General features: G+C 42.4%; 1 protein-coding gene across 7 annotated transcripts in view; it reads left to right on the top strand.

Moving 5' to 3' along the window:
* Nucleotides 1–19,992, top strand: part of LOC128741547 (nocturnin) — a 67,850-nt gene that overhangs the window by 46,856 nt on the left and 1,002 nt on the right. For 4 of the 7 annotated variants that reach the window (XM_053837449.1, XM_053837448.1, XM_053837450.1 and 1 more), the window contains exons 3-6: nt 13,919–14,151; nt 14,225–14,290; nt 14,357–14,478; nt 19,252–19,989. In XM_053837449.1, the coding sequence (XP_053693424.1) occupies nt 13,919–14,151; nt 14,225–14,290; nt 14,357–14,478; nt 19,252–19,989 (1,159 nt within the window). Of the gene's footprint in view, nt 1–6,939; nt 7,422–7,747; nt 7,872–13,554; nt 13,819–13,918; nt 14,152–14,224; nt 14,291–14,356; nt 14,479–19,251; nt 19,990–19,992 lie in introns of those variants that run through there. The other 3 variants (XM_053837454.1, XM_053837453.1, XM_053837452.1) reach the window with 3 other exon arrangements.

Consider the following 19,992-nt stretch of genomic DNA (forward strand, 5'->3'; position numbering starts at 1 on the left):
CATTTTGTTACACCATATTTCCATCTCCGTAGCATCCCGACTCACCTTTCCACTTTTCTTCAATTTCTGTTTGACAATTGCCAAATATTTCTTGATTGGACGCAATTGAGAGCAGTTGGGCTTATTGATGTCTTCGGGTTGAACAAACAAAATTCGCTATTACAGAAACATATCTTCACCTTATTTGCTCTCATTGAGTAGAACAACTATTACCCACCTGTCAAAATATGTAATGGTTCACATTTCATATTGCAATTTAACCATTTGAGGGGGCACGTTCTTAAAAACCTGGTGTACATTTTCCAGGAACTATAGAAAAGAGTTTCATCAATTATTTTTAGTCATAGGATGGTTTTATAATTGAAAATTTCCATTGTGTAGGAAATTTCCTTTGTCGTGGTTGTGTACAAAAATCAAACGATCACAATAATCGATTACTGAAATTAGGCCTTCGATAAGAAAATTACGGCACAAGCCAAATTAAACATACTTAGGTATAAGTCGTTGTGCTAAATTTGAAGGCCTCCATCGGGGATATTTTATTCTAGTTCTTTGCTGTCGTACTTGAGCGATTACACGCTTCACTAAATCTACCGATTTTGGTTATGTGATCTCAAATTTCAGATCAAATTCTTCTACAATCGTTACCACGCTTCGCAAACAAACAGAAATTCACAACTTTAAGCCAATAAAAACGTGAATGGCCATTATTATTAGTGTACTCAACACAGCACTCATCTGTGGCACGTTCGCTACAGACCGTGATTCCGCCCAATTACCCAACCGAACGAGACTCTCCTAAATCGACAATGTGTCGGTGTTACTTTCCGAAGGCGAGATCATGCATCTTGCAAACGGGTGAAACCTAAAATTGGAACGCGTAGAAATTTAAACCAAGTCGTGTGCCTTGACTTACCTACCTATCAGTAACGCTAGGCTAGGTCGCGGCATGAGTCACTCTTGTTTATTGTTAAATGTTTTCCAATATATACAATACACACTCGCATGCGTTATCCACTCCGGTCGACAACGAAACCGCCACGAATTCACTGCCTGCTTCCGCAATTCTAAATCGTTTTGTTTATTTTTTTTTGCAACCTGCGAGTGAGTGATTTAAGTTTTTCTAAATTATTGTTCGTAGGCCTCAACGTGCGCCAATATTACAAAGTCATTATCGAACAGTGTAACCAGCTTAAAGCTTATAATTTACGAACACACTTAGGTTAAATGATCCGATTCGCTTCCTAGAAAAGTTCCAATACCGGTTCGGGACACGGTTTTAAAAATCTTGTTAGTAATTAATCATCTAATCAGTCGCTACGGGTACCGGTTCTGTAGTTTATCACGATTCACAATCAATTGGGTGTGCCAGGAAAAATCGTTCATCTAGGAAAAACTGCACTTATGTCAGCATTATTTTGTAACAATGCTGCTATTGTGCGCTTTCCCAGCGTCTCACATTATTTGCAAGAAAATAGAAAACTAGTCTGAATTGTTCTACAACCGCTTTATTCGATCAACCGATAGCGTCAGGAACAGATCCGAAAGCATCAACGAAACCGATGGTAAAATCGGAGTGACCTTCCAGGCATCCCCGATTGCCGTTTAATTGCGCAATGAAAAAATTTCCAGCGCTCACTCATTCACTTCTTCAAACAACCTACGCGCGAGTCTTCAAAGGGTCAATCAAGTTCGTGACGCGACAACCGTTGCTAACAGGTCATGCCTCAGCCGCATGATATTCTCTATGTAACATACAACACAACAGCAGCGGAGATCACTAAACGGAGTCACCGCAGATGACGATCGTTCGCTTACCACCGAGAAACGGAAGCAATCGCGAATACAGAGGAAAATTCAAATTACAGTTATCGATGTCCTTGAGCACCCCACAGACGGCGAGCACGCCTTCAGCCTACGTCGGTCGTGACAGCCGGGCGAGCCGACGTCACTGTAGTGCAAGTGTGTCGCGGCACCGTAGGGCTTCGCTGACCGGAAGAGTTCTGAGCCATGCAAAGTGGTTTGAAAACAACTAGGTATACGAGTCGCTAGTTTTATAGTCATTATTCAGTCAGCTTGCTTTGAAACCACCTGTCAGATGCATGAAATATGAGTCGGTTTATGACCCTAACGTCACGACGATCTATGGGGAACTGCAAATTGACCTGACGGCACCAAACCGTTTTATTATGCATCGGCCTCTCAGACCTTGCCGGCGCGGGCACTCTGCTGTCAGTGGCAGTGTGCAGGCATGGATGCTGCGCTTCATTTTTTAGCTTAAACAAAAGCGTAGTGGTAAGAGTTAAGCTCTTGTAGGAATCTAATTTCTTGAGTCAATCAACCTTTTGACATATTTGCCATGAGTCACTCAGTTACTAGTTCATGTGACACCAGAATGCATAAAAAATCAGCGTCAATCTTTAGCCTATAGCTTCAACGTTACTGCCGAAAAACTGACGACCAGTTATTTGTCGTTAATCAGCTGTTTTTCAGCCATAATTCAGGGAAAAAATAACGCTATCGTAAAATTTTCACTGTAAAAAGATCAGCAAATAATAAAGAAAAAATGTAAACTTTCCATGGTTTAGAACATAACTTTCCGGTTTTTCTGTGAAGTTTCCCACCACTGTGGAAAATTTAGTGAAAAATCCATCTCAAATGCTATTTTTTGTGGATGACTTAGAAAATTTGCAACGTTTTCGGTAAAACATTTATGCGCTGCGGTGCTTGGATCACGGATTATGAGTTTTTGTAACAAGCTATGTCCGACAAAATTGGAAAATCGTTTCGTTAACAATTTTGAAGAAATGGTCCTAAGTGTGCGCCTTGAGACACATTAAACTGACTTGAAACTGACGATGATTTGTAATTTATTCTTTCTCTCAGATGGTCAAGCTCCGAAAACGAAACTTAACACCAAAGCTTTGCTTTCTTGCTTTTTGTCGTTGTATTCTCTCTCTCTCTGCTCTTTCTTTATAACTTCGTTCTTTCTTTGTTACTGCGTTCTCTCTTTGTCACTTCTTTCTCTCTCTGTTGCTTCATTCTCTCTCTATCGCTTCGTCGCCACATCTTGAAGCATACTTCTTACGGGTGAAAGTTCACCGGCCCAAGCTTACGTTCCTGAAAGGTACCCTCTTCACCATCCTTCCGAATCGTGGTACAAGCTTCCATTCTCGCTAATTAACTCAGCTAGACGATAAGAATAGTGCACCATTTGTGCACAGTCTGTTTATGCTATTTGAGAAAAACAACGTGAGCCGGCAATTTTTTTTTATATTTTTAAGTATTATGGAATGCTTGCAGCTTTGTCAAACTATCGAAGAAAAATAATCATGAAGTTTAGTTGTTAGTTGTTGTTTAGTTTAGTGTTAACACAACGTCACCTATCGATTTATTGCCTTGCTACATTGTGCTTATTCGTTTCTAAAAGTCATTACTCGTTACATTACAGTACATTACAGCACCAGTAGCAACATAAAGCTGGGGGGGGGGATCGTGCTGTTTCAAGCAATCGGCTCAATTCAATTCAATCTTGGGCCACCCGTCGCCAAGTTCCCAGTCGTCATAGAAGTCGCAAATCGCAAATCAATTTCGACCTTGTCGATCTATCTTGCACGTTGAGCTCCTTTGTTGCTGGTGCTGATGATGTTGTAGAAGAGAACTATTTTCGTCGCACTATCGTTCGGCATTCTTACGACGTGGTTCACCGGCCCGCCGTAGTCTACCAGCTTTCTCCGGATGTACGATGGGAATCACTCCAAGCATTGCCTGTAGCTCGTGTTTCATCCGCCATTCTCCGCTTTCAGTTTGTACTCTGCCAGATATCGTCCGCACCTTACGCTTACGGCAAGTGTGCGTGTCGTCCTCCGTGAGCACTTGAACAGCTTTACAGCTTCATAAAGAACCAGCTACTGGTCTGGTAGGGACTTTGTACATTATCAGCTTCTTTCGGAGGCGCATGCTCCTTGATAGTAGTGTTTTGTGAAGGGCAAAGTGGATCCGATTCCCCGCTTGAATGCGCCGCTGGACCTGCTTTCTTGTGTTGTTGTCCGCATTCACCAGCGTTCCCAAATACACGAGTTTATCTACCACACCTATTTCGTCGACATCAACGGTTACCATCCATGGGAGGTGCGCGTTTGTTTTCATTAAGCCTCTTCCTTTCATGTATTTGGTATTTTCAAGAGTGATGTTGAACAGCATGCCGGATAAATCGTCACCTTGTCTCAACCCTCGCCACGTCATAAAGGGACTCGAGAGTGTTGCCGAGATGCGCACGAAACACATCACTTGATCTTATGTAGCTCTGATCAGTGGTGTCAGTTTATCCGGAAAGCCGTGCTCATGCATCATCAACCATAGCTAGTCTCTATCGACTGTATCGTATGCTACTTTGAGATTAATAAAGATGTAATACGTACGTACAAGATGTACTCCCGATGTCAGTGTTGCGAAGCCCACACTCGTGTGGTCTAATTTTCTCACACACGCGTACTCATTCTAACGAACACTCCGGCATAAGCATCCCTTTACACCTCTCGCTCTTATTTATTCATGCACTGCAACGAGTGTGTGTTTAGCTAACAGCTACAGCGTCGCTTGTCCTTCATCGTTGCAGCCCGATGTGATGATACCGATTACTCACGACAGCTTACACTCTCGCCCGTGAGTAGAATCAAGGGTGAAGATGATGAAGAAGAAGTAAATGTAATGCAAAATGTGTATCCCAGTATGCAACCAGTCTCATGGGCAGGAATCCCCGCGAGTTTTTTGACTCGGGAATAAGCTATGCAGGAAGACGATGTGAGGATGAGCTTGCGCGGGTTTGTGGGTAGCAGAATGCCTGCACACAGCACCGGTGACTGTTTCTTTTACGCCTGCGCGTGGGGCGTGAGCGTTGAATGGTATGTTTCTCATACTCTGTCGCCTGTGAGTAGGTATGGTTGACTTCTCGCTCGATTCGCAACATTGCCGACATAGTAACCCCCCTGATAATTCTCTGCGAAACCTTGTGCTATCGGTGACAGCTGGTGTAATAGGATCTGGGAGAGTATCTTGCGATGACGTTTACCAGCGTTGTGCCGCGACAGTTGCAGTAATTGGGACGAACCACTCCATTTATCTATTCTTCCAGTAGTTTCGCCTCCTCCCAAATCTTGGAAATTACCCAGCGTAGAGCCTATGTAAGCGTTTCTCGACCATTTTAATAAAGCTTCGCCGGTAGGCGGTTCCTACCAGCGGCTTTGTTGATCTTCAGCAACCGAATTTCTCGTTTGACTTCTTAGGGATCAGGTGTTGGGCTTTACTATCGTCCATGGACACTCCTAAGTTAACTTCCGCCTCCTTATGCAACATCGCCATTGAACTGATCATCGAAGAACTGCTAGGAGAAGTAATGTAGTATCGTAACCATCACAGTAACACTTGTAGCGTCGTTACCATCTCAACACAAAAAACTGATTGGGTGGGTATTTTCAGCCTCCCGATTCTATTTATTCGACATAAGATTTGCATACTAATTGGTTGGATAACATGTATTGAATATCGCAGTGCATTTTGGAGTTAATAAAACGCTTTTTAATTTGAGTTATAGTCGCGGTTAATGATAAGGCTGCTGCGGCTATTTTAAGCCTGCCACAATATTATGATGTCTGTGTAGTCAGAAGAATACCGTGCTCGCATGATCATGTTTATGATGAGCAGTTTAGTAGTTTTTAACTTTATAATGGACAGATAGATAGACATATATTAATATTTTCCTTTTTCCGGATGTTACATTCTTATATCTCATTTGATCTGAAACTTTTTATTAAGTCTATTGATTATTGCTTATTATTGCTAAATTGTCGGTAATTTTAATGAAGTTTCTTTTCAATTTTACATCTATTCAAAACAAACTTCATATGAACAATAATTATGAAATTATTGTGTAGTAGCCAACATTATAACAATACCTTTTATAAGCGATCAAGTTCGTGTCAATGGGTAGGTTTGTTACTGAAATAAATGGAAAGTGAAATAGTCCACATTTTCTATTTTGTTTTTCGTGTCTACCGCTCTACCCAGATATTTTCTTTTAATTTAAATACCTTACAAAATGAAAATAAAGCTTGTAATTTACTCATAGAAAAATTTTGAAGTCAATAATTTTGTTCTATATGTCCTTTTTCTTCAAAAGTAAAAAGGTAGTGTTTTTTTTGCAATTTTTCAGAGTTCCTGTTTTTGAAAGATGCTAACTCTTGAACGCATGGTCAAAATGTTGTGATATTAATATCAAAATGTCAAAATACATTTTTTATACTATCAATTCAAAACAAATGTCGCATGTAGCTCTGAAGCTCGAAAAGTCAAAGTCATCTACAGACGGCCTTACCCTACCCGTTAGAGCGTTAATTTGCGCTAGAAATAGGTAAAATGCAATCTTTCTAGAGAAGATAGATACTTATAAAACTAAATTGAATGATACTGCAAAATTATGAATAAGAAAACGTAACCATATTACCTTTGAAAAAGGCCAAAACCAAAGGCCGAAACGTCAGGTAATATAAAAAAGCCGTTTTCAATATAAAAGTGACTGGAAAGCCGATAATCCGCGATACAATTACATATTGTATTTTGTACAAGACTATAAAATTCGAAGCTGTCTAAAAATAACTGCAAAACGCCTTTTTGAAATGTTAAGATCCTTGAATTGTTGCTGCAGGCGGGTACAATAAACGCAACCGCTACGTAACAGCAAATGTTTTACACAAACGCTTGCGATTGTACAATAAGAAAAATACGAAAGTTCACACTCACCGCGCAAACCGAAAATAAACAATGTTGCAAATTGCCAAAAAAAAAAAAGTTTCGACAATAACAAAACAATTATTTCTCTAGCAGAAACAGTGGTGACCCTGAAAATCATTTCCTTCTCGTCAATTTTCCTTTTACCCCCAGTAAAGCAACGAAGAGTAGCACCAACTCACCAGCCAGCAGCTGCACCAAAGGAGAAATACATTTCTCATCTAGCCGGGATTCGAACCGTAAAGAGAACTCCCTCTCTGCTTTTTTTCCTTTCTCTGCTAAACTCGCTCAATGAGTTGGCTGATGTAAACCAACACCATCACCGAGCAGGTTCTTCTTCATTCGTCACGCTTAAACACAGCCAGTCGACAGCCGACGGTGCTTTTCCGTCCATCTACAGCTGTTCCGCGTCGGCCGTGTCGTACTGCTTGCCAGTTGCCACCATCCGTCGGTTCAGGCGGCGGGTGTGAGAGAAAGTGTGATACAGTCCACAGCCGCCACTACAGTCACTGCCACATCGCCCGTACACACAGGAAAGGGCCAACCCGTGCAACCTATACCATGATGGACCTGTTTGTACGAACAACCTGTGTCTTCGGCACGAGGCGATTCAAAGCATTGCTACTCATTCCAAGGTAATCATACACGCTACTACTAAGAGTTCCGTCGGTTTCATTCAAATTTCCTGCTTGATCGAATTTTCTCACTAATTTGGATCATTCGCAAGTGTTCGAGTGTGTTTCGGTAGTCCTGTGTCTACAGTACCAATCAGTTTTCGTGTTTCGTGTATGTTGGGTACCCTGCCAGCCAGGTTCAAGGTGGGGATTTGATCGTACATCCATAGTTTTCGCATCCCGATCCACATTGTCGCCCTCATCCACATGGTTTTAGTGTTAGACTTCTGTCCGAAGACGAGTGATGTTGTAATCAATTTAGTTTGAAAGCATTCTGCTTCAGTTTCCGTTCATCAGTGGCGTTCATCCGAAATTCATGGAAATGATTAAACTAATTATGTCCAAGTGTAGAATAATACTGGCCAAGGCTCGGTCTGCACCGCTCCGAAGGAAGCAAATGGAACTAGAAAGGTACCGTGTGGTTTGACCTTTGCCACCGAAAGTGGAGGCTAGCAAGCATGAATGAGACCAACCCATTGACCATAGACCATTCACGCGTCGGTACCTGATAGTAGAGTAAAGCAACGGATTTGACCTCTGTGACACCTTTTCGCCAAACGCAAAACCATTGCCATTGCGGATGCCCTTGAGTCATGGCATCTGATAGTGAAAGCAATCGGATCGGAATCATCTGGCCTTTCCACGGAAAACCACCACCTTTTTTTTCGCAAGGTGGCCTATGGGAGCTGTTTGTTGTGTACAATATAGTGAGACACTTTCCGAGTGTGAGTGAATCAGTGAAGTTAGGGGGACAGTCAGTCGTCGCGTAGTAGGGCATTTGTTATTTTTGTGAGTTCAAAACAAGTTCAACATGATTTCTGTAAATTGAAATGAATGGCCAGATTCCGCTGATTTTCGATCTCGGATAAACTTGGTTGGGCTATGAACGTATATCAAATTCCATCAAAATTAAACTTCAAATAAGTACAAAATAAGAAGATGTATGCTAGATGCAGCGCGCATTGGTTGATTAAAACGTGGTTTAGAAATGTTTGGATTTCATCTTACTACATGCACGCTTTGTTGTCTGGTTGTGAAGTCTGAGAAAGACCTTTCAATAACCAATACCACTTGAGCTGGTATTAAACTAGCGAGAGCAAAACTATGGATGTTTACATTTCTCTTAGCTTTTGTTCTCTTTTTGCTCTGCCTCCTGCAGTCAGATTTGTAACCATTCGACGAACAGTGACGCATTTGAAATTGTTTTGTGACCGAAAAGTGCATAGTTTGTGATCGAGTGTTTACAATTCATTTAAATCGGCATATAATTGTGCATTGGGGAAAGAAGCGTTTCAGCTGATGTTGAAAGTCTAACGATGCTTATTACGTAGATAGTTTTGCGTATAGAAATTTGTTAATGGTAGGCTTGACTGAGACATTGTGTTATTTTGTGTTGATATTCAATTCAACAGCTATAAATTGTATCAAAATACTTAAGTAACCAGCATAGTGAATAACATTTGCATCACTCATAAATCATATTATCGATGATTTTAGTGTTAGATAAATATGAATAGTGTGAGGAACTGAACCAATATCTATTAGAGTGAGGAGCTCAAATAATATATAGATTCATATAGATTGAATGTATCAGAATCAATATGACAATTTCATATTTACGAAAATATTTTGGAAAACAATCAATGTGACAATTAGTTTTCCACTATATGTTGTTGAGATATAGTGGTGTGTACGCAAATTTTAAACAGAAATAACATTTTCATTGAATATTCATACAGGGAGACATTGAAATATCTCTTTGTTAATTTATGCTCCTGAGCTAGGTATGTATTGTGATGCGCTTCGAGGGTGAAGCCTTGACACTACATTCCGCTTTCGGAACATGACCTTAGGCGGGATCCGCTATCGGTTTTTAGTGTATGCATTAATGGTTGATTTTATGATAGTAAAGACACCGAATCTTTTTTGGTATCACTGGTACGTAGTACTAAATGGTGAAATTGAATCACCGAAGTTCCTGTCCATGATAACCATCGCGATTTTTGCAATTGCCAGATTAAATGGCTATAACAGCAACCGTTTATAAGGCTCACTCTGATAGCGGAAGATCTGAAAAGGGTATCTGTTGAATACGATAGGGTGTTAACACACCAACTTCGTTCAGATTTAGTTTAGTTTAGTTTAGATATTGTTTACACCTGTAGAAACAACCAAATCAATCTAGATTTATTGGGGTCCGCTAAAGACAAAATTGATTTGTTAAACATTGCAAGGGTTTATAAAATTGCTTGCAGTCACTGTGAAAAAGTTTACAATGGACAAACTAAAAGAAACAAAGATATCCGTGTTAAGGAACACGTGGTTGAAGTCACCAAAGCAAACAACGAAGCGGAAAAACGAATTTCTGACCATTTCAGGTCCAAAGCAGCGAAACATACCTTTGATGAAGATTATTCATTAACCCCTGAAAACCTTCATCTCGTCCCCCCAATTAATGTAATGTGGAAGCTGGATGTTGCGGAAACCTCGAAAAACCGGGAAATAATTCTACGAGGCTCTTCAAATTTATTTCTAACTTAGTTTGACTTGCTTCGGTAGCAGGAAACTATTTATCTATTTGCATTGCTAACAGTCCGGCTAACAATAGTTAAAATAATCGGTAAAGCTCAGTTTTGCCAGACAATCGACGAGTGGGCTTTATCCCTCTGTAACAGAATGCAAAAACGTGTTATAAACTGGTAGGCGATTAGCATTAGAACGTGCTTATTGAGGATTAAGTACCGTTTCTACAATCACTGCGTCACAAACGTGCGCATTCCCTTCACCCGGAGGCAGAACCAACGGCGAGGGAGAAGCATACTAGTTGTAGATTGGATGAAACCTACGACAGTTGCCGACCATGGGACACAAAGGTATCTGTCTGGGAAGTGACTATTCAGGTGACAAGTGAAGTGATATATTTATATATAGGTACCGGTGATAGGCGTGCACTAGGAGAGGCTGTAGGAGTCAATAAGATCGTAGCGCTAGCCCAGCAATTGTCCGCCAGCTATTGGGGCGGCGAAGTCTGTCGAATAAAAAAAGACATGCAGAAAGTCAACTTTCAAAATCGGTATGTAGCACCAAGGCGTTGCTTTGCTTTGATAGATGTGCATTGACACGAACATAATCAAGGACGTGCAAATCGAAAATTGGAGGCTCACCAACATTCCATATCATCAATGTAAAAGTATATTTACAGATAAAGTTATATAAAGGACAGGAGATGGAGCAGGCAATGCTATTCGTTTAGCAAAGCAAACAAATAATGAAGTATCCCGCCGGTTGATCTTCAAGAGATCAAGTACAAATTTTAATTGCTAGAGAAGAGTTGGCTAGAGAAGCCAATCGCTTGAAGGACAAAATACTAAGACTGGCACACGAGGTGATAATGCGATTCGAGAACGAAGAGTTAAATCACGGATCACGGGACCTTAGTGGGTTGGCAGCTGATAAACAATATAGAATAATCTTTGTTAGATTCAGAACGATGTATCGATGTATCAGTATTATGCCCTAACAAATTCTGTCGACTTGCAGGGTCCCAAACGATGTAATGGAAAATGTCCAACAAATGACACCGAAACCTTTTTAGGTAACTATGACGCGTAGATTGAATCGAGCAACGCGTGCTTTGAACGCATCATGAGAAGACACGTTCTACGAAAGATGAGTAAGAACTGAAATCTATTTGCAAATCTTTGTCAAGAACAATACGGTGATAGGCGGCTTGTTCTTTCCCTATGAACTAGCATATAAGGTCATTTGAGTTTCCTGTGATGGCTAAACACAAAACCAAATTAACCACATCTTCATCAACTCAAAGTGGAGCAGAAGTCTGCTTGATGTACGTAACAAATACATCACTAACATCTTGTTATCAGTAAGACACGCGTCAATCGACGGGAACAGACATTCGGATGCCGTTACAGCGCCCACCGACTGAAAGATCCTGAGGTGAAAGAGCCTTTTTCGAATCAGAACCTCCGTTTGGCACAACTGATGGCAAAAAGTGGACCGGCGTCAAGAACGGCTTTGTCACAACTTGTGATGAAACCCTCGACAGAGTGCGCAATGTCCGAAGGGAATGGATTTCACATGAAGCCTGAAGGATCATCTTTGAGCGTTGAAAGGCGAAAGGCAGAATTGAACGGACACGAACTAAACCGGTTGAGTCTGCAGCCCGTCAGAAATACACCGGGCTAAAGAGGACTATTAAATAGCCTTGTAAACAAAAGATCGCAGTAACTTTCTAGCTGAGTAGAGAGATGGAAAGTGGACTCAAGTTTTTACTGTACTTTGAACCACTCTTCCTAGCCTCAAATTTCACAGGCCACCAAACCAGCGCCGCGTGATACCCACCTTGGACCACATCTACTTGAAGCAACTCTGAACAGTCGTCGTTAGCTGTAATTGAATCAGCGACTGAAAATATGGAGTCTAGCAAAGCATTAGGAATTGACTGCTATTCAGCCTAGATGTTGAAAGCTGACTTAGTATTATCAGTGTAGTTTCTGTCTCTTAGCAAGCACGACCTTTCCACTAGACTGGATGCAAGAGGTCTTGGTAAAAGTCTCCAAGAAAAAGAACCTATAGGAATATGGAAACTGGCGCAGCTTCATGGTTGTTTGCATCATTCCCAAAATACTTTGCAAGGTGATCTTCAATCAGATCAAGGAGAAAATCGATACTGCTCTCTACCGACAGTAAGCTGGATTCCGATCACGTATGGAGCTTGCCATGATGTTCCTATCATATTGGTGCAAATCAGGTTGAAGAGGTAGAAGTATTTCAATATATAACCAGTCAGACAACGCCAGAGGTGATACGAGTGCTGATATAGGTATGGCTCAGGATCAAATTGAATCACCTTACTAACTAAATGGTTTTCTACAAAGCGTGGTGCGTAGGCTTCGAAGACAACGCGAAAATTAGTCTTCGTTATCTGCGGTACATTCGAATTCCTTTTAGATCTTCAATTCGGAACCTTATCGTCGATTTAACAAGCACCCGATAGAAACTACGATTCGGTAGCGCTTGTGGATGTGGATCGAACGCACCTCGAGGAGAGGAGCGAACGAATTCTGCGGGGAGCGTTGGACTGCAATACGCAGGGACAGCGCTAAAGCCTAATGGCGGTGTAGCCGAGGCAGCGATTTTCATCCTGTAGACATGAACATGTAGCATGGCTGGCTACTGTCGACAGTAGAGAAACCTGATTTCTTTCCTTTGTTTTGCTTAACTGGCAAAACCTGAACACATCAGTAAGTAAGTGATTATTGACAAAAGCGAACTAGAAGTGAATTGATAGCACGATTCTGGAACTTTAACAGGACGCTAAGATGCTAGGACCCTTATACTTCTAAGCCGCTGAACTAACAGGACGGTAAACGTATCTCTTATCAGACCAAATGCAAAAAAAACCCGTAGTCTTGTCTACCGAAATAGGATTATCCCATTTTACGAATTACTGGATATTAATCAGGATATCGGGTTTTCGAAGTCCAACAAGCAACGATCAACGAGAGATTTATGAACAGAGTGAAGACATGCGGACTGGACATAGTAACTTGGGAAAAATTGGAAGCTGAATCCAAACATTCAACCATGTTGAGGTTGCTATAAACATAAACTTTCTTTATTTTACATTTTGATCACACCAATTGTAGCCTGAAACTCGATCCTGCCAATAAAGATGTTGCGAATGATGAATTTCCACAGCCTAAGAATATTTTTCCTAGAACGCTGACCGAGCGTACACTCGCACTCAATAACATCAGCTATTTACATACATAACATGAGCGTTCCAGCGCTCTCCGGGTGAATTATTTTGCATACTATTAGTGTAAATTCTTTTTAACAAAATCCACGTCAAACTGCAAACCTTACCCCTGAGGGGAGTGTCAAAACGGTGAACTATTGGACCGCTTAACCCCGCGGCAGCGGCGTACCTTGTTGTCATCCACACACTTCGGAGCGTAAAACTGAACGCCCCCGCCGTAACGCATCGCTATGCCATCTGAGCGAGGTAATCTCGATTGTTATCTTCGGTAGCTTTTACGTCATCTGGTGAATATGAAATGTTTTCTTCATTTACTCCCATATACCCGTAAAACTCATTCACTATGCAGCACGTGCTAGTGGCAGAGCAGATTTACGAAACCTGTGACTGCGATAAATTTGCGATCCCAGCTCAGTCTTCAACCGTTAGTCGTCAGAAAACATTCTCCCCGTGAAATCCACAAACGCAGAAAAATATGGATAGAAATGAATTAGTAAACAATCTTTCCAAGTGTAAAGAGCAGTTGCCACCGGGTGAAAAAAAGAAAACTCATCTGCAGCGCATAATGCTGCAAAGGTACCCTTCACAAAAATTCCACAATTTCTTCACCCACATTACATGTTCCATTAAGATTCGTTGTATTTGATCTCCACCACATCATTCCGTCCCGTTTCAGAATGGGTTCCTTTACGTCGGCCCCGCAGATCAAGAATATCGACTGTCAGGATGACCAGCTGGAAATATCGAACGGAATGTCGATTCCCGACCTGCTGGAGTACTGCCGGATAGCCCGTGGCGAAGATCGACCCCAGCTTGTGAAGCGAAAGTTTCTGCGACCAGACGAACGAACCGGTCAGCCGGATCTGACCGAGGGGTTTCGGATGCTGAAGCTGGATGCAATTTCCAAAAGTAAGTAGTGCCTACACACCGGGAGGTGCGGTTTATGTTGAATCCGTTATTTGACTAGAGTATTCAATTTCAGCTTGTAGCAAACCAACGACAAATCCAGTTCAGCTCCGAATCTTCCAGTGGAATATGCTCTCACAAAGTAAGCCAAAGCAATATGGCGAAGAATTAGGGAAAAGAACTAATGTTATATTTTTTTTCATTTTAGCGCTAGGTATGAATAACGACGGGTTTGTCAGATGCCCGGTAGATGCACTGACCTGGGAATGCAGACGGTATCAGGTGATTCAGGAAATTGTACAAAACGATCCGGACATCGTGTGCCTCCAGGTGAGTTGTTTCTTTCCTATTCTCTGATCATTTATAAATGATAATTATTTATGGTGATTAAGACAGGTTAATCCTATCTTAAGCTTCTATTGAGGTACGAGAAATTCATGGTCTTTGTAGTTGAACGTACAGTACAGCTGAACTTAAGGATAAGGCTTTGAAATAAAGTGCGAGTTGTCTAAAGAACTTTAAATCTGTAGGAGAGGTTTAAGTCTTTGTTTACAATTGATAAGAGTTATCTTTATGTTGGAGTGAAACTTTCTTCACAACTAGAGAGAGATTTGCGCAGCAGTACTAAAAATACTTTAAAAAGGTTATCAGTGGTTGGAAAATCAAAGAAACAATTAAATCCTTTTTGAGGGGATAGTTAAGTATGTTTTTTTGATCATAAATTACTCGCAACTTTCATCGATTATACTAAATCATTCGGCTTTTAACTTCATTTACTTATTTATTTATTTACTTTTTTGATAAGCCCAGTAGTTGGTTCGCCCCAATAATGACTTCATCATGAAATAAGTGGATGTTGAAACCCGATATTCGGTGGATGATTTGAACACTGAATGGAGCCAATCTAGTAGATGTAGGATTATAGTATGATAGATGATTGAAATATTTTGTGCATGAGTGATATGAATCAGTACCGCCTGAGTTTGCAAAGCATCAATGGCTGGAAATTTTTAATATTTTTAGCGCTCTACAAAAGGAGAGAACTGTCTTGAATATGGGCTGGCTAGGTATTTGCCGCCCGCGAAATGAAAATTTATAGCTTCCAAATATTGTCAAAACATCAGAAGGGTCAAATCCCATACACTCCACACTGTGCGAAATGCAAGAATAGTCCATCATGTCTAATTCTCCCCTCAATACACGTTGATACAATCTGGCACAATATGACGACTGATGCGTCAGAACAGCATCACACCTCAAGGTCAACTGGAAAGTCACGATCATCTCTTGTATAAGGCTAGAGAAAAAACCATTATTTCGAATTCAAGCTTTAATGTAGCCTAGGAGCAATAGGAGGAACTGTCGTCAAGAGAAACATAAAACAAAAACCTGAGGCAGCTGTACTGTTTTTTATGAAACACGAAATTTTGCTTACATGTCACTAAATACACAGTCATACTGCAGACGAAAAAGGGTTGAGCATATAACCGCAGCAAGAAAAATCGCATCGCGTCGCAGGTCGTTTACACTCTGGTGGTAGCCTAAAGTAGCGAAGGAAACGACTTCATTCATTGGTGCAGCATACGAAGGAGATGCGCCAGCCATAACGATAGGTGAAGTTAATGAAGCTATCTACCGAGCAGTAGGAATTGACGGCATTGATATATGAAACGATTTTCGGAGGAGTGCAAAGACGGGGTTATCTGCCCCATATCTACAAACGCCGCAAACGAACGAAAACGGCCTAAGACTTGTCGACCTCGCCGCCTCCAAGAACATGGCCATACGTAGTACCTTCTTCCAGCATAACCTCAACCACTGACGAACTGACATGACACATAGAAGAAAATTCTTCAAAAAGCATCGTCCTACACATTTTGCTTGCACACTAGTGCCCTCTGTTATGCATGTTGCGGAGTAGCTTGCATTTGCAAGGTTTTATACTGTAGGTTTTTTACATTTGTATAGTTTTATACTGAAAACTCGAAGCAATACTCGAGCGCCGCGGTGTGGTCATGTTGCGAAACATGCTTTTTTGAAAAATAAGTGGTTTTCGAATGGACGATGGAATTAACGCGAGTGTCTCGTCTGTTTGTCTGTGCCTCAACCATCGGTACACCTGGAGATCACCCAACCAGACAGAATCACAAATCGACCACGTTCTGATAGATGGTCGGCACTTTTCAGACATTATCGACGTCAGAACCTATCCGGGCGCTAACATTGATTCGGATCACTACCTAGTGATGGTAAGGATACGTCAAAAACTATCTGTTGTGAACAACATACGATACCGGCGCCCGCCACGGTATAATCTAGCGCGACTGAAGCAACCGGAGGTCGCCGAAAACTACGCGTTATCTCTCGAAACCGCGCTACCGGAAGAGGGTGAGCTGGATGAAGCCCCTCTTGAGGACTGTTGGAATGCCGTGAAAACAGCCATTAACAGCGTAGCCATTAACTTCCTAGGCCGTGTGGCACCGAATCGACGTAACGAATGGTTTGACGAGTAATGCCAGATTAATGTTCGACATCGGAACGAAAATTGAAGTTCGGGTTCCGGTCCGGTCCGGTTAAAAGGCGGCACGAACTTTGTTATTCCGACGATAAAGACTAATAATCCGGTCCCAGCGCCACCAAGAGGAGAAGGAGTGCGAAGAACTCGAACAGCTGTACCGCTTTCACGACACACGGAAGTTCTATCAGAGACTTAACGGATCTCGCAAAGGTTTTGTGCCGCGGGCCGAAATGTGCATAGATAAAAATGGAGGTATCTTGACCGATGATCGAAAGGTGGAAGCAGCACTACGATGAACACCTGAAGGGCGTGCAGGCGGAAGACCATGATAGTGGAGGAAATGACCACATTGGTGTAGCAAGCAACGAAGATGTGCCACCCCCATCGATAAGGGAAGTTAAAGAAGCCATCCAGCGGACCGCGGCCGAGCTGCCATTGGAGCGGAACTTATTAAAATGGGCCCGGACAAGTTGGTCGGCTGTCTGCATCAACTGATTATCAAGATTTGGGATACAGTTCGAACGACTACCGGAGGAGTGGAAAGACGGGGTTATCTGCCCTATCTACAAGAAAGGTGATAAGCTGGATTGTGAGAACTACCGAGCAATCACTATCCTGAATGCCGCCTAAAAAGTGCTGTCCCAAGTCATCTTTCATCTACTATCGCCAATAGCCAATAGATTAGTGGGAAGTTACCAGGCCGGCTTCATGAAGGGTTGGTCTACAAAGGACCAAATCTTCACCCTGCGGCAAATCCTCCAGAAGTGCCGCGAATTCCGAATCCCCACGCACCACCTGTTCATCGATTTCAAAGACGCATATGATAGCGTAAACCGACAAGAGCTATGGAAAATTTTGCACAAAAACGGCTTTCCGGGTAAGTTTACTAGACTTATCATGGCTACGATGGATGGGATCCAGTGCTGTGTGAGAATCTCGTGTGGATTGCCGGACCCATTCGAATCTCGCAGGGGACTTCGACAAAGGGCTGGTCTTTCATGCTTGCTATTCAACATTGTGCTTGAATGTCCTATAAGACGAGCGGTGATCGAAATGCGGGGCACGATTTTCAATAAATCCAGTCAATTTATCTGCTTTGCTGACGACGTGGATGCTGTCGGCAGGCCATTTGAGGCGGTGGAAGATCAGTACACCAGACTAAAACGCGAAGTAGAGAAGATTGGATTGAAGATAAATACAGATAAAACAAAGTATATGCTGACAGGCGGGACCGAGCGCAACAGGGCCCGCTTGGGTAGTACCGTGTAGAGATGGTCGGGTAGCGGAAAATTTGCCCGAAACCCGCACCCGTACCCGTACCCGCGGGTTCGGGTATTGAAAAAAAAAATTGCGGGTACGGGTCGGGTCGGGAATCTCTATTGACCTTTTTAACACTAAAGATGGTCGGGTACCCGGGCCCGTCCCGTACCCGTCGGGTTGCGGTCGGGTTCGGGTATCAAAAATAATAAACTTGCGGTTTCGGGTCGGGTACGGGTTTTCAATTTTTTTCTTGATCGGGTACGGGTCGGGTTCGGGTATTCAAATTTTCATACCCGACCATCTCTAGTACCGTGGTAATCGACGGGGATGAGTTCGAGGTAGTCGACGCGTTCGTATACCTTGACTCACTGGCAACAGAGGACAACAATACTAGCCGTGAGATTAAAAGACGTATTATCAGCGGAAGTCGGGCCTACTACGGACTCCACAAACGCTTGCGGTCGAACAATTTGTACCCCCGTACAAAGTGCACAGTGTACAAACACCCGGCACGAAACGTGGACACTGCTAGAAGCGGACCTACGAGCACTCGGAGTTTTCGAACGGCGGGTACTAAGAACCATCTTTGGCGGAGCGCAAGAGAACGGTATATGGAGGCGAACAATGAACAACTATCCTGCAAGAATAGTTTTCACATCATATCCGGTAGGAACGAGACGAAGAGGGGCACAGCGAGCGAGGTGGCAAGACCAGGTAGAGCGGGATCTGACGAGCACTGGGAGCCCGCGGAACTGGAGACCAGCTGCCATGGACCGAAATAGATGGAGAAAATATACTGCGCAGGCCTTGTCGTAAGACGTTAGACCAATTAAGTAAATAAGAAAGTACCCGCTAACTAGCTGTACAATGGTTGAATAAGCTACCATTCAACAAAAATGTTTGTTGAGAGGAACTTAAGGATTTGTTCAGCAAATGGCATATCGATGTAAACAAGGGATGGAACAAATGAACAGTCTTTGAATTATACCAAAGGGAAAGCTAACTGATATTTTTGTCATAACTAACTCAACTGTCAGTCATTTTCAAGATTCCCATTGAATCCCATTGAATTGGAGCCACTCACTTTGCTTCGGGCCGCTCTATTGTACTAATGTATTATTGAACTCGCCAGCATTGTGTGGAAACCCCATGAGTGGTTTTCAATTCAAAATTAACCATTTTCTCATGGCGCAAAATTATATTTTTATCACCCGCTCTTACTATGCAGATTGCACTATGACAATAAAGATTACTTGTTTATCACTATTTAAGCAAAAATTAGACCGAATTTCTAATTAGTTTCCATTTGATTTACTCATTTGCAGGAAGTGGACCACTTCAAGTTCATCCAGAAGATCTTAGCCACTCAAAATTACGAAGGAGTGTTCTTCCCGAAGCCCGATTCACCGTGTCTCTACATTCAGGGCAACAATGGCCCGGACGGTTGTGCCGTCTTTTTCAAGAAGGATCGCCTAGAGTTGATCAACCATTTCACCCGGGTACTGGAGGTTTGGCGCGTCCAGAGCAATCAGGTCGCAATAGCGGCCCTGTTTCGTACGCGTGACACCAATCAGGAGATTTGTGTTACCACTACCCACCTAAAGGCGCGCAAAGGCGCACTGCTCTCCAAACTTCGCAACGAACAGGGTAAAGATCTGCTGTATTTTATCGATGGAATCGCCCAAAAGCGACCGGTTATTCTGTGCGGCGATTTCAACGCGGAACCGATCGAACCCATCTATAGTACGGTTTTGAACTATAAACCGCTCGGACTAGCCAGTGCCTATTCCGACCTGCTGTCGGAGCAAGTTTTACAGGAACCGACAAAGGAAAACAACCAGAACATGTCCAACAAAGACGTCTCTGGAACCGTTTTACAGCATCAAACCAGCATAGGATCGAATCACAGTGTCGATGACGACTGCAGTATCAGCTCCGCAGGAAGGACAAAAGCTGAACAATCAGCTGCTTGCGAACCACCCTATACGACCTGGAAGATTCGTGAAGAAGGTGAAGTGTGCCACACAATTGACTATGTCTTCTATTCCAAAGATCAAATTACCGTG

The sequence above is a fragment of the Sabethes cyaneus genome, chromosome 3 (genome assembly GCF_943734655.1).
Source record: "Sabethes cyaneus chromosome 3, idSabCyanKW18_F2, whole genome shotgun sequence".
Classification (NCBI taxonomy): domain Eukaryota; kingdom Metazoa; phylum Arthropoda; class Insecta; order Diptera; family Culicidae; genus Sabethes; species Sabethes cyaneus.